The sequence below is a fragment of the Adiantum capillus-veneris genome, chromosome 2 (assembly GCF_014529385.1).
Source record: "Adiantum capillus-veneris isolate H3 chromosome 2, ASM1452938v2, whole genome shotgun sequence".
Classification (NCBI taxonomy): Eukaryota; Viridiplantae; Streptophyta; class Polypodiopsida; order Polypodiales; family Pteridaceae; genus Adiantum; species Adiantum capillus-veneris.
Genome location: NC_140932.1, coordinates 74154509 through 74170010, shown reverse-complemented (window position 1 = coordinate 74170010; position 15502 = coordinate 74154509). Strand labels below are relative to the sequence as shown.

At 45.1% G+C, this 15502-nt stretch overlaps 1 protein-coding gene across 1 annotated transcript in view; it reads left to right on the top strand.

Annotated features, from left to right (window-relative positions):
* The window catches only part of LOC147462984 (uncharacterized), a 128752-nt gene that overhangs the window by 97704 nt on the left and 15546 nt on the right, over nt 1-15502 (top strand). Inside the window, exons 9-13 of the mRNA XM_086486548.1 lie at nt 13822-14107; nt 14185-14251; nt 14389-14459; nt 14551-14640; nt 14723-14831. Of these exons, the coding sequence (XP_086342674.1) occupies nt 13822-14107; nt 14185-14251; nt 14389-14459; nt 14551-14640; nt 14723-14831 (623 nt within the window). The remainder of the gene's footprint in view (nt 1-13821; nt 14108-14184; nt 14252-14388; nt 14460-14550; nt 14641-14722; nt 14832-15502) is intronic.

Sequence of the window (15502 nt, the reverse complement as noted above, 5' to 3'; positions counted from 1 at the left end):
TCCTCAAATCGGGCCAATCACGGATAGTCTCTATCTTGGCCGGGTCCATTTGCACTCCTGTTGTGTTGCTGACACAATGTGTCCCAAAAAGTGTATCCATGGTAGGAAAAAATTCACTTTTCTTTGCATTAATCACTAGCGTGTGATCTCGTAATGCCTAAAAGACTTGAAGCAGATGATCTCTGTGTTCTGCCTCATTCTTCTAGAAAACAATGATGTCGTCAAAGAAAGTGCCAACAAATAGCCTGTACTCTCGAAAAATCCTGTCCATCATCCGGTTAAATGTCGCAGGAGCATTGGTTAAGCCAAAAGGCATCACCAAAAACTCAAATAACCCAAAAGTCGTCCGAAAAGCTGTCTTGTAGACATCTCCTGGCGCTATCCTGATCTGATGATATCCACTCTTCAAGTCAATCCTGCTAAAGCACGAGGATCCCTGTAACCTGTCGAGTATATCATCGATCCTAGGAATCGGAAATCTGTTCTTGATGGTGATTTCGTTGAGAGTGCTATAATCGATGCACATTCTCCAAGATCTGTCTTTCTTCAAAACCAACAACACTGGAGAGCAATACGGTGAAGTACTAGGCTGGACAAGACCCTTTTCCAAGAGGTCTTTCACTGAGTTCATAATCTTTTCATTCTGTACTCGGCTCACACAATAAGGTGGCCGATTCGGTGGTGTGCTTCCAGATATCAGATCAATGGTATGATCTTCAGGCCCTCTCAAAAGCAATCGGCATGAGCGTGGAGAAAAAAATCTTGGCGTTCTTTTCTTCAGGTCAAAACATATTCAACTTTTATCCATGGTTCAGTTCTCCCAAAAGAATGAGTAAGAAAACTGAAGTTCATCAAGTACAATCTCTAAGCCCTTCATTTATCAAAGTCGCTTTCTCGGCCCGGTAGTCAACCACGGCGTAGTTCTTGTGGTACCAAGGGATCCCGAGTAGAACATCACTCACGTGCCCTGAACACCCCTGTCATTGCAAACGAAGTTTGCCAATGCTCGGTGTAATGGCAACATCCCATCCGGGTGCCAGTCGAACTACCTCCGCCAGTGGCGTCAGTCTGTCGGGCGCAGTTCCAAATCGAGGTGCCAATTCCAAGTGAAAAGAAGTTGGCCTTGGCTCCTTCAAAAGAGCTTCTTGATCCTTCACTTTGCCCCAAAAAAAAAACGGCAAAGTTTGTACTTTCATTCATTTGATTCGGTGCAAGTCCCACGCCATGTGGTACCAGTTCTGCTTTTCTATCTGCCTTTTCTGCCACATTCCTCAGCTGCTTCTCGAACTCTCAGACCTGTCGTCGTCTTTATCATTCTGTTCTTTCTGTGCCTTATCAGGGCACTTTGCGGAAATATGTCCATGTTTCCCGCATCCAAAGCACTTCCCCTCTCTGATGAAGCAAGCTCTCTCCTCAGGAGTAAGCTTGGGTCGTGCATCCTTTTTTTTTCTTTGGGTTGCTCTTTTTCATTCTACTTTCATTCCCAGAAGTCTGTTTGGCTCGTTGTGTCATGGCCTCATCTGTGGGGTAGGTCAGACTGCCAGAGTGAATGGCAAAGCCCCGCTTTGCATGACTCATCAACTCCTGAATAGAAGCTGACTTCTGTTCCAAGCAGTGATCTCGGATCTCTGTAGGTAGACCCAAGGTAAACCGCTCAATTTGTTCTCTGAACGAGATCTTCTTGAATGAAGAGGCGGGTAGAAAAGAGCTCCAGAATCTTTCACAATAAGAATTCACTGTATCGCTCTTGGTCATCCGGAGATGGTTCCAAGCAGCTCGTATATCTCGCTCAAACTCTTGAGTCAACCAAGAAGAAATAAAAAGCCTCTTGAATTTCAGCCATGTAACTGGCACAGTCTTGCTTAATAGAAGCGTGGACCACCAAGTACGAGCATTCCCCTCAGAGTAAGAGGCAGCTCTCCGAATCTTGGAGTGCTCTGAATAGCGTCCTCCCGCGAAAGCGATGTCAAACTGCTGTATAAGAGACAAAGCCTTCGAAGCATCTGAGTATCCTGAAAAGTATCAAAGTTGATCGAGTGGCCACCTTCCTTAAACTCTCGGACTTTCTTGCTGTTATCTTCGAGAAAGTCATACTGGTTGGCTTTGTAAAAATTCTTCTTGTTCGCATAAAACTTTCCGTCATCGGAATCTGAGCTGTCTGTAGACGAGTCCTCAGTAGAACTGTCAGTCTCTGGGCGAGATGTAGCCTTCTTTGCCTTTTTCTTGCCCGTTCCGAAGCTTTGTGTCTTGCTTCGCTTTTTGCTTTTTTTTCTGTCTTCTTCGCTCTAATCCGAGGAGCTAGAAGAACTGTCAGAAGAAGAAGAAGAAGAACTGGGTACTCCTTCAAATCGAACACGCTTCTTCCGTTTCTTTGCTTTGTCGAATGTCGATTGACGACCCAAATATCCGGGGAAGTCAGTACCTTTGTTCTGCTTTTTGCCGTGCTTTTTGCCTTTCTTTTGCACGTCGAAAAGCTGAGCAATCCGTGCATCAACCACGTTCTCCAGTTCCTTCTCCGTATATTTCTTGGAGGTAGAAGGTTTCTTGAGAGCGGGTTTCGGGAGTGGTGTTGTGGTTCTCTGCCACTCCATCTGTACCTCTTTCAAAGAGGTCTGGTTCATATATTTTACCATCGTCGGGTCCTTGGCAAAATTGAGCATCATCTTTGTTGCATCGCCAATCAATTGACGACGCTCCATCTCTGTTTGCTCCGCCTGAGTAGGTCGAGGCGGGCCATACTCTCTGTCTGAATCTTCGTTGTGATCCCAGCCCGCATCTCCAGATGCAGAGGGAGTCGACTGATCATTGCCTGAAGCCATAGGTGCCGCGGAAAAAAAATTCGGGGATCGGATTTCCCGTAGAAGAGAAATCGGCCGTGCTCTGATACCACTGTAACAAACTTGGACACTCCAAGTCAAGAATCAACCGCGACAGCACCAAATAACCACTTCAAAACAATTCACAGATCACAATAGATTTGCACTGGCCCGGCGGAGTTCCGTGCCTAGAGATATTGGCCCCAAAGACTGGCGCCCCTTTCGGTATTTCTTTTTGTATTAATCAATCATCAAAGTACAAGAGAGCGGTTAGGGTTTCACTCTCAGACTCTGCGTCCAGATGCCCTGAGAAGTGAGGCCCTCACCACTAATTTAAAGGTTACAAGGGATGCCCAAAAGCAGAGCCCCAAAAGCTTTTAAAATCAAAAGCATCAGTTCTCTCTCTCTCTTAGAGAGTCTTTTCTCTTTTTTTTTTATAAAAAAAAGCAAAAGCAAAATTCGCGTCGCTCATCATTTTCCAAAAAAAAATAAAATATATATATATATATATATATATATTTTAATAATCCGCCTCCGCGATTTCCGGAATTTAGGGTTTTTTGGCAAAAATTAGGGTTTGCAGGAATTTTAGGGTTTCTGGCAGAAATTAGGGTTTCTGCTGTCCGCCACGTGATCACTTTGTGACAGGATCTCCGGAAATGATTCTCACACGACAGTGCTTGAGGCGAATGATTCTCGCACACGACAGTGCTTGAGTCAAACGATTCTCGCACACGACAATGCTTGAGGCGAATGACTTCTTGCACACGACAATGCTTGAGTAGAAAATCTCTATAGACATGATCGCAATATGGGATTAGTTAATCTGACATCAGTGAGGTCCGGAATGGATCTAGATGCGATTACTAAATACGTTGCTGGCAGTCATGGTCTGAGATTTGGAATAAATTTTTCTATGATTTGTCATGTGATGTCCTGTGATATGACTGTCGTTTTGTACAAGTGCTAGATGTGTCGTGTCTAGTGCGGCGGTACTAACCGTCAGTGTCTGCAAAGACAGTTTATGGCCTTTGTCTGTTTTTCCATGCGTAATCGAGGGCGATTACAATTCTTTCAAGAGGGGGGTATGTCACAAATTGATGACTTGGCAGTGCAACTTGGACACACACAGTGTGATGACATGGCAAAACTGTACGGACAGACGGATTTCGCGCTAACATGATGATGTGGCAGATTGTAGCGATTTTCACGTTTTGCGCTGATTTTGCTGACGTGGCAATTGTACGGATTTTGGGATCATTGCTTTTGGAACTGTTTGCTTTTGAGTTTAATTGCTTTTGGGGCTCTGCTTTTGGGCATCCCTTGTAAGAATAAAAGAGCCCTAAGGGCCTCACTCTTGGGAGCATCTGGAAGCAGAGTCTGAGAGCCTTTGGGAGTTGTACTTTGCTCAAAGATTAATATAAAAGAAATATTGAAAGGGGCGCCAATCTATGGGGCCAATCTCTCTGGGCAGGAACTACGCCGAGTCGTGTCAACCAAATTGAACTGTGATTTTAAAGTTGTGAAGTATTTTAAATGATTCTCTCTCATGTCGCGACAGATTCTAGACTTGGGGTGTCTAAGTTTGTTACAAATTTACTTTCTTAGCCCCTCTGGCTTCTTTTCTGGGCCTTTGGGCCGATCTAAAGGCTGCTTTCGTGTGGGGGTGTCTGTTTCATTAGAGAGAGCTTTCTGCTTTGCATGAAAGGTACTAAGCTCCTTCGAATACACACTAACATGGCGCAATTTCGAGCGATTTGAGAAGCTACCTTCTGCAAAGTCCCCCTTGAATTGTCGAATGAAAGCGCAGCCTTAGTAACAATCCTCCTTCCATTATAGCATACGAATTTGACATCTTTATCTCTAGCTTTGAACATCTTCTTCTTCTTGTGGCTTGTGGTGTCGAACCGCTCTTCTTGGAGATGGCTTTGGAATCTTTGTGCACAGGGATTTTGTGTCGACTCTTCCTTTGATTCTGGTCTTGCTTTTTTGCTTCCAGTGGTTGTTCTACAGCCTCGTCTGGATGCAATTGAAGATCCTCATCAGGAACGATATTATCCAAGTTCTTCATAAAAGAGTAATTCGACGCAGGGATTGAATCTTCTTCATGCTGTCGGGAGGTTCCCACTATAAGATCCCTCTAAGGCTGTATTGGAACCCCAATCAGAGGTATCTTTTGAGTCGGCACCGGGGGAGTCTGAGGAGGCTCTTCCACCATCTTTGCTTTCTCTTTTTCAAGGGTCTGAAGCACTTTCTGCACTTCTGGTTGAGCAACAACGGCTTGCAATCGTGCCATCTATTGCCTGAATCGCTCGAGCTGTTTTGCTTGTCTTGCCATAACGGGTATTTTCTGCCAAGAACCGCCTCTCCTTACGAAATGAATAGAGAGGACCCTGCTCTAATACCATTGTCATAGAAACGGAAGCGTGCACTTAATACTTTAGAGTTAATTTACTATTTCACCTAGGATTCTGCATGACATAAAATACAGAAAGCAATGCAGAAAAACGACATAGCACTAGGGACCAGAAGATGGGCTGGTCCCACCCCCTTGAAGGAGATTTGTATCAATTTTTGAACTGCTGCAAGCACATGAACGCGAAACAATATTCATTGTGCATGCCCCAAACACTTCTCTGATGCATAAAAATGCATTGATTTGCAAGCCTATTGGCTGAAATTCATCATTCCCTAGCCGAGAACGGCTATGTCAGCTTCATATTGGAATTTCTTGTGCCGGATAAACTTCTATTGTTATTTGCACGTGTAGGGGGTACCCACACGAGTACTTCTTGGCTGAAAACTGCTTCTGGACGTCGTCGGAGTGCTGAAAATTGTGTGGGCAGTTAGTACTGCGCTTGTCTTAGTGCCTCTATCCCTGCAAGGACGCACACAAGCTCTATGGTCTGCCCTACACCTTTGCCGCGCACTTCATGGCCTTTGCGCGCCCTTCACGAACACCAAAGCAAGAAATCGTTGAGAGAGAGAGAGAGAGAGAGAGAGAGAGAGAGAGAGAGAGAGAGAGAGAGAGAGAGAGAGAGAGAGAGAGAGAGAGAGAGAGAGAGAGAGAGAGAGAGCTCTATTAGCAAACGTTGGCTCGTTTTCCCATTTCTCAGGCTAGAAGTTATTTTTTTATGTTTATTAAATTTGGCCATGTTCAGATTGGCCCGACCATTTAGTTTAAAAAGCTTTAAACTTTACACTTTAAAACGAGCATTAAAACTCGGATTTCTGACCAATCTTAAGCATTACCTACTCTGTTGTTTCCTAGGCTCTCCCGATTGAGCCTATTTACTCCCGTCGGGACATATTTACATTGTCTGGCTGACCGCTTTCTTGGGCGGCCATAGTGAAAATCTTAAATTGTGACTTTTCTGAGCGGATTGGAGACACCATCTTATTCATGCCCTTGTTCAGAACTATTGTGCATTGCATTCGGCTACTATTCTACTTATCATACTATCCGGACACGGATAAATTTTTAGATGTACATTGCATTGGAAAAAATTACCTGTTTATTTTAATAAATAATTGATACCAATAAATTCATAAATTCATTCTATGTTTTTTAAAATCATTTTCATTTATGTGTAGCCGTAGCTAAAAATATTACATAAACCTTAGAAGCAGTAGAAGCAACAGAAGCTCTCACCAACTTAGAGATCCTCGCCAATAGGGGCCAAATAATAATAAGGTGTTACCAATGTCACGACGTGTCAAGCCACTGAAGACCTGAGCCGACTTGCAGATTTCGGCCAAGGGACCTAAACCCTAGAAGCAGTAGAAGCATCAAAAGCTCTCACCAACTTATACGCCGAAAGGGGCCGTACCCTGTCGGATGGGGCCCAATTTACTCAAGATGAAGCAGGACCCAACACACACAAGACTATAGCGTAATACATGCTGATGTTGGAGCAGCTGTACGCATTCTCCAGATTTTGCGCTGACATGATGACGTGGGGGACTGTACGAATAGGCCCGCGAATCGCGTTGACAGCATGATGACGTGGCAGTACAGATTTCCGTGAAAACCTTTGGTAGATTTTCACGCAGGCAGTTTTTGAGAACCAGATGCTTTTAAGTTTAAAGCTTTTCATGGCCAAGGGCCTTCCAATAAGTGGCCCGGGCTCTTCCTCTGGCATTTTGCCGGGCGGGAGATGCAGAACAGAGCGCCAAGGTTTGTACTGAGTTGAAGCAATATAAAGAAATACCGAAAGGGGTGCCAGGGTTTGGGGCCAGTGCTCTCTTGGGTGGAACTCTGCCACTCAGCGTCTCGTGTGTCGTGCATCTCTTTCCGTTCTCTTGTATTGAATTGCTTAAAGTTATCTCGTCTGCTCTTTTCTGTTGACACGTGGTGCCCTCCCATTACAGCATGAGTGTGTGTTACTCTTGTGCTGGTGTGAGAGAGAGAGAGAAAAGCGTGACCTGCTCAGCCCCTGCGCAACCTGCTCAACGCGACCTTTTGCCCAGCGCGACCACCTGCCCGGCGCTGCTAAGGAGCGCCACTTTGCCCAGCACGCTAGTTTGTGGGAGTGCGCCAGTTTTTGCACGCCAGCGCTGTTCTGTGTATACAGTGTCAACGCTGTGTGTGTGTGTCTGTGTAGCGAGTGTGTGAGTGTGAGAGAGACCAACAGCAATTCAGCCAGCCTGCGTGTGTGGGTGTGTCTGTGTAGCGAGTGTGTGAGTGTGAGAGAGACCAACAGCAATTCAGCCAGCTTGCGTGTGTGGGTGTGTCTATGTCGTGTGCGTGTGTGTGTATGCTCGTGGGGGATTGGGTGTGTGGTGAATCCTTCGGCCACTCGTCTGTCGCGCGACTCTTCTCTGCACAACATCTATCCTGTGCAGGCCCTTCACAGCGCGTCGGGGGTTGAAGTTTGATTTCGCCTGCACGTGGTCCTTCCGTCGTCTTGTGTCAGAGAGAGAGAGGTGTGAGTGTTACTGTACAACTAGCCGGTGTGTGTGTCTGTCTGTGTCTATAGCAGTCATATATCAAAAACCTCCCCAAGAAAAGAGTGTGTGTGTGTGAGAGCTTCACATGGATTGGACTGATCAGTGTATATATAAGCGTCGGAAAGCGATGGAAACTTCGGAGATGGATGCTTTGAGTCTTATTAAAGAATGTTTGCATGAGGACTTTGAAGATGCACGTCGAGCCTGGGAAGGATCCGCTCCTGTCATGGAAGTGCGCATCCCTATATAGGAGCTTATGGATCCTGTTGCTCAATATGCACTTAACGCGGTGATTCTTTTTTTCCCGGGTAGAATGCCTATGGCTCAGGATGTAGGCCAATGGGTTGATTTCCTACTCAAACGGCATGCAGTCCGAGGGGTTTACTTTGGTGCGCGAGGGTTCTGAAGTCTTGCTGGCTAACAAGAATGCTCTGCTAGAAATGTCTCCTCTTTTCTTCAATACGCAAATGACTCGTGTGCTGCCCTGGGCTCTTACCAAGGACTATCAGAGTCTCATTCGTCAGAAGTGTCCCGTTTGGGTTGAGGTGGTCGACTTTCCTCGCACTTGGCGTCATTTTCTTCCTTTGTTGGCTGCTCAACTGGGTAAAGTCATTTGCCCTCCTAAGTTGGACGCAAATACAAACCGTTTTTGTATTCTGTGGGACACGGATATTCCCACTCCAGCAGGTATTTCGATTGATTCTGGGGATAAAGGTGTTGGAAAGCGCCCATTTAAGCTTAAATGGGGCAAGTTTGCAAATTCTTGCTTCCGATGTGGCAAATTTGGTCATATGCAGTCCGAATGTCCGGAACCAAATCTGCAACCATCTTTTTCAGCCGTCCCTGCTCCTCAACCTCTCTCGCCTCCGAAATCTTCTACTGAGGTTCAAACTAAAGGAGTTTCACTCTCCCTCCCCACAGCTGGGGCGATTAAAGGAAAGGGGAAACAATTACAATTGTCTGCACTTTCTGCTTCTCCAAATATTAAAGACAAAGGAAAAGAACAGGTTTCGACCTCTCAAACTTGGCTAGTGCCCAAGAAACCCGCCAAAGCTGTTACAGCTTGTGTTCCGGCATCTTCTCGTAATTATGTGCCTCCTTTGAAGAATGTTGCTCAGAAAAAACTCCCTTGTAATGACAACACCTCTTTGGCTGAAGCCTGGGACAAGGTGGTTCGCTCCTACAAGGAAGTTGTTACCGGAGAAGCTTCTTCATGGCAAGGTGCATTTACTTTCGATTATCCAGGTCCAGGTCTTGACCCACCTTCTTAGGCACATACAGCTGGGGAGGATGTGTCGATGGGCACTGGTACTTGAGTTTTCTCCACCCTTTCTTTTCTTGTTTCCTCGTCCACTGTACATACCATATAGAATGCATAGTTCTTTGAATTGCATCTCCTATAATGTGCGTGGATTATGTAATCACGACAAGTGGCGGCTTACTTGGCACTATGTACATACATGTAAAGCAGACATTGTGGTTCTTCAAGAGTTGTAGGACAGACTTCTTACTTTGCAGGCTACCGGATAGCTTATGCAAGATCAACTGGCCATTCTGGAGTGCTTATGCTTGTTCAACATGAACTCTCCCCGACCTTGGTTTTTTATGATCCGGCTGGGAGATGGATGGTCATCCAATGTATTGTTAATGGGGAAGTTTTTGAATTTGGAGGATTATATGTATACACAGCTTCTGCAGATAGGGCATGGTTGTGGAGTGCTATCTCTTCTTATTGTTGGTGTTCCAATGCCTTTCTCTGCGGGGATTTTAATAATGCACCAAACCTTGCAGATAATACTACTGGCCATTCTCACATGCTTCATATGGAACGACTATCATGGGACCTGTAATGGGCTTGGTTTGTGGCCCTTTTTGCCCTTTTTGCATCCAACTGATCTAGGATTCACTTTTCAGCACAATGCTCAATCTATGTATCGCGCTTGGTTGGATCGCTGGTATCTTTTTCACATGCAATAGTATGATGACTTTGTATGTGAGATGAGGATTGATTATGCTATGTGTCTCTTGGATCATTTTCCCGTATGCTTGAAACTTCGTTTTGGCTCTTTTGATGTCAATGATTGCCTACCCAAGAAGAGACTTTTGCATATCAATAATGCTTATCTCAAGCATGAGCCTTTGCGCACTATGATTGTGAATATCATCCCGCCTTTGCTCTCCCAAATGTATGTTGACATGGACATAGCTTGGTTCCGTTTTGTTATGCGTGTTCAATGAGTTATACAGGATTATGGCAGGGATTATTTGTCACAATTAAGGGAACAGGTTAACCAGGCAAAGGATGCTTGTAGCCGATTAATGCACTTGGCTAATCATACTTCTCTTATTGACGCTCAAATGAGTGAGTTGTTTTCTGCCCGCGCTATATTAAGGCACAATGATGAGAGGAAATTGGCCAAATGGCAGACTCGAGCTCGTCAACAGGCTTTTGCAGATAAAGGATGTGCTTCTAAACAATTCTTTCAGCATTTGCATCACTCGCGGTAGTCTCAAGCTATACGGAGAGTTAAATTACCGTTAGGGGAGTGGACCTCCACTTTCCGAGAGCTAGCACTAGCCCTACACTCTCATTATGACAAGATTTTTGAGGCCCCTTCTTCTCCCACGAGAGAAGCTCGCCAAGTACGTCACATGTTTCTATTTCATGTTACTTCCATTCTTTCAATGCAGCAAGCTCAAGACTTAATAGCTGTTTTCACTGAGTCGGAATTGTATGCAAGCTTGCTTGATTTGGGTCGATGGAGAGCTCCTGGTTGGGATGGTCTCTCTGTGGAATTTTTCTTGTCTTTCTGGGATTATTTGAAGGTGCTTCTATTGTTCATGATGAATACAGCCTGGGAACAACAAGAATTGCCCTCCTCTTGGAAAGAAGGTTTGCTCAAGCTGATACTTAAGCATGCATGCATTGTGTGAAGAATTCTCACATTGGCGGCCTATTACGCTTATGCCTGTGGTATATAAGTTAATGACAAAAGTGCTTGCTAACTGACTCAAGTGCTTTCTGCATGAAGGCTTGCATCAATCTCAATACGGCTTCATTCCGCGACGTCAAATTACTGATAACCTTGCGAATGTCATCATTGGTATGGAATATGCAAAATATACTCGACAGGATGTCTTAATCATGCAGGTCGACATTGAAAAGGCATTTGATACTGTTCTATGGGATTACATTGCGGATACCATGAGACGTTTGGACTTTGGGCCTAGGCTATCCCGTGTTGTGCTTTTCTTGTATGCACACAATACTTCTGCAGGCTTGCTGGATGGTTTTCTCATAGAATCTTGGACTTTGGGACGGTCAGTAAGGCACGGCTGCCCTCTGAGTGCTTTGCTTTATGCGATCGCTACTCATCCCTTGTTTATGTATTTGGATTCCTTGACCTCCACTGGTAGGCTTTACCTTCTGGTCGACAGTTTGTTGGTCAGGCTTATGCGGATGACTCTTTGTTCATGCCTCGTAATAACTATGACGATGTACAACAAATTATGCATACTCTTCACTTGTTTGGATTGGTAGCAGGTCTCAAAGTTAACTTTTGCAAATCCAAGCTATTGCCTTTGAAAGAGTGTGACTGGCATAAGATATTGTGGCTTGGGGAGATTGTTCCTCCACATGTTCTGGTTCGCCATTTAGGTTATCCACTGGGTTGGAATGTATCGGCTATGCAGAAACTGGATTGGGTGATTAAACGTTTGCATTCCAAGTTGAATTATTGGAAATTGTCCACGTGGCCACTTCATGTGCGTCTCAGGATTGTCCAATGTATCCTTGTGGCTTATGTGCAGTTTTACTTGCCTTTGTTATCCTGGCCTCGGTTGCGCTTGCAATCCCTCATGTCCAATATTTTAGAGCATTTTTGGCGGACCTCGTCTAGCAAGAGGGGCCTTCGGCTTCTATCTATGGACAAGCTGTGTTCTCCCAAGCGGCTAGGAGGGTTGAATATTTTGGACTTGAGATGTCATCTTCTGGCTCGGGAGCTATGTTGTTGCCAGTTTTGGTGGAGTAGCAGCAACCCTGGGCTCTCATGGTTACACATTTTTGTGTGCACATTGTCACCCCTTCTTTTGGTCGTTGGAAACCGACTTATTGGGATGTTGTTTTTGGGAAGCTTGAAGGACACATTCCTGGATGTCCATTTACTTCTTCTCTAATTGTTGATTGGAAGGTTGTCACTTTGCATTTGGCTTGGGATGGTCAACAATCCTCTGGGGGTAACTCTCTTCGCCTTGAGAGTCTGCATTGGAGCAGGGTTTTTGCTTCAACTTTGGTTAAACGGTCTCCTCGCCAAGCGTATTTTCTTTCCCAAAAAGGAATTTGTTAGGTGCATCAGGTGGTTGATGACTCGGGTTATGTTCTTTCTTTCGCTGATGCCGTCTCCCTCTTTCGGTTGGGCCTTCACTATTCTCCTCTCTGGCGGGAGATTCAAAGGATGCTTGCTGCTCATTCACCCATTCCTCCTCTAGATGTGGACTCTCGCTTCTCTGATTGGAATCTAGCTACTACTAGATTGGACTACATCTCAGCTGCCAGTGTCTATGCCATCCTTCAGTCTGTTGTATGGATTGTGCATCAAGGTAATCAGTTGTGGTCGCTTTCCGAGTCATCCTTGTGGTGGCAACACACATTGTCTCGCATTTGGCAGAGTCATCTGCCTTTGAAGGAACGTGTTTTCTTGTGGCGGTGTTTGGTGGGAGCTCTACCTGTTGGCATTGTGTTGCATGCTCGGCATATTGCGCCTTCCTGCTGCCCCAGATGCCCTGAAGCTGAGGAGACCGTGCCACACTTATTGTGGTGTTGTCGTCACTCCAGAGCCTTCATTCGGCAAGTGTCGACTGCGTTTTCCTTCTGGCTCTTTTCACAGACAATTTTGGCTTTTTGGGGTGCTTCGGTCACCACAATCTCAGTTTGCGGTCTTCTTCACCTGGGTCAGATTTTGGACCATGTGGGCCATCTGGCATCATAGGAACTCCTTAAATGTTCCAGGGCACTTTTTTGTTGACCCCTTTCCCTATTTCAAATTATCTCTTGGTCAAGCGTTGCATTTTGCCTATGACGCTGGAGACATCACTCTTGATACCTATAGCGGAGCCTCATAGTGCTCCGTGTTTTGTATCCCTTTCTTTTCGTGGGTTTTCCTCGCTTTGAGGTTTCCCACTTGTAAATTAATCAAAGCAGATTTACAAAAAAATAAAAAGCTTGTTACTCTTGTGTGAGCACTAAAAGCCCTCGAGCTTTTGGACCTCACATAAGTGAGGCACCTAGACAGACAGAAAATCAGGTGCCAAGTGGCATAGAAACTTTGTACTGCCCTTGTCACTCCACCATCATCGTCTCTCTCTACCTTCACTCTCTTGTTCAGTCCAGTTTTATATTGTTAAATTGCTAAAGTGATTCAAGTGTAGTAGATTCGTATCGTTCACAAGTTCATACTTTGATCAGTTGTCCAAAGTGGTAACACCATCACGCTGTACACACAACAGCCAAGTTCCTACACATGAGCCCTGGGCTCCCATTTTGAGGACTCGGTTTAGTTGTGGCCAATTCGCACTGGCTGGCCAATACTTCCCTCCTTCTATTGACTGTTGTTCTTGGCCATGTCGTCACAGCTAAAGCTGGGTACAGAATATTGATCTTAGTGACTACCAAGGTGCTTCGGACTCAGATGATGCTTTTACTTGGGAAAATGTCTATGTGGTCTGGTGGGAACAGCTAATCCTTTGGTCAAATACCTCTCTGGTTCCATATGGATGTAATAAATGTAATCCTTCAATTTGAGGATTATGTTAAGGCTGACCACTTGTTCACCTTGCAATCTTCTTTTCAAAGGACCCGGGTACTAGAGTTGAAACACGTGGAGAAAAAGCGATGTACTAGAAGATGGATAAGGTCAATTCACACGAGGCACGGTAGATTGGCTCGCACAAGAGCTCTGAAACTATTAATTTACATAGGGTTTCACAGATCTTCATAGATGTTCATAGTTCCTTGTTTTATGGATTTCTGACTCTTTCTTCATTACTTGTGTTGCAGACATGCTCCTGGGCTTGACCCTTTATTGTCTGTGAGATTTTATGATCGAAGTCCTGCTGAACAAGCTGCTCTTGGTTTTCTTGTCGATCCAAGTTTGGGAGGGGACAAAGAAAACTCGAGTAGACCAGAGGAGAAACATTCAGAAGAAACACGTAAGTATGTTCCAGCAGGTACCCAAAAGGTTCCTCATGGCACCATTGGAGCTCAGCTTGCATACAAAGCTATTCTTCAGGGTAACAGTGAAGACGTTGCATCTTCGCTTCTCAAATATTCTGCACCAGAAGAGGTTCAAGGGGACATCTTTGCTTCAGTCTCTCGCGCTTGTTATCATCTGGACTTACATCTGCATGTTTGTCTGTCTAGGTGATGACCTTTCCTTCAACCTGCGGTGCATGTGCAGCTCGTTGTGAGACTCGCATGTATGCAACCAGTATCCTTCTATTTACCAAGATGGGAAGAGTGAAGAGGTGAATACTGTAAATCCAATGTGCTTTTCCAACTTTACTATTGTCATGAAGTCCGATTATGTCCTTAATCAGAATGCCTCGTATGTACGAATAACACCAGACATACCATATTTCAAGGAAGTAATTGTGATGGCATCTACGTGTGACACATGTGGCTATAGAAACTCTGAGGTACGACCCTCTTGTCTCAATTCATTGACAGGATTCTTTCAAAGGCATAATAGCCTAGCCCCCATCAATCCTGTTCCTCATTATTTGACAGCTGAAACCTGGCGGCAGCATACCCATCAAAGGGAGGAAGATATCTGTCAGAGTTCTGAGCCGTAAGGATCTTAGTCGGGATGTAATAAAGGTATGAGAGAAAAGGATAAGTTGAGTAATTATCAGCGGCTCTCGGTACGCAATTCAATACGTTTGTCGTTTGGCTGCTGTAGTCAGATACATCGTCGGTCACTATCCCAGAACTGGAACTGGAGCTAGCATCTGGCACTCTTGGTGGCCTTGTCACAACTGTGGAGGGTTTGCTTCAACAAATAAGTGAGAGTAAGTGGCTTTCCTACTCTCATGTTTTTGTTCCTTTTGAAGGTGTTCCAGTCATTTCAAGAGTTTTGATAGTTGCACGTTTTCCTTCTAATTGAATATGTCACTGAGATCCACTGGCCTACCTAAAACTTTAGTATCTTTATTGCCAAGGCTGTTGAGATGATGGAGCAGAGGGTGCTAATGGTCATCATGACTGTTGATTTGAAGTTAGAGACCGCCTCTAGGGGATATTGTCCCTGTAAAACAGCAGCAGAAATGTGCCTGTTTGCCTTAAATCTTGGTTTGAAATCCCAAGAAGCATCGGTGCCTAATAGAAACAGTAAAGGCTGAACAACGGAGGGTAACGGCTTAGGGCAGAGAGCAAGGCAACTGGCTGCAAATGTAATGACAACTAAGGCTGTGCAAAGGCATTCGCCAAGGCTGAAAAGGATCGTGGGGAAGGAAAATCCAAAGGATGGATAACCTGCCTGCACTACAACAAATTTCTGATTGCAGCGTGTCGGAGAAAGGGTGGGAGGGCTCGCGAACAGGGTTGAACTGGCTAAGGATTGAAAGGTTGAGTGAGGGCTGAAACGGCCGAGGGCTGCACGGGCTTCTGAGGCAGTCAATTTCAATGTGGCCATGGAGAATGTACAATTGCAAATTTCTGAGGCAATCAATACATCCGCTGG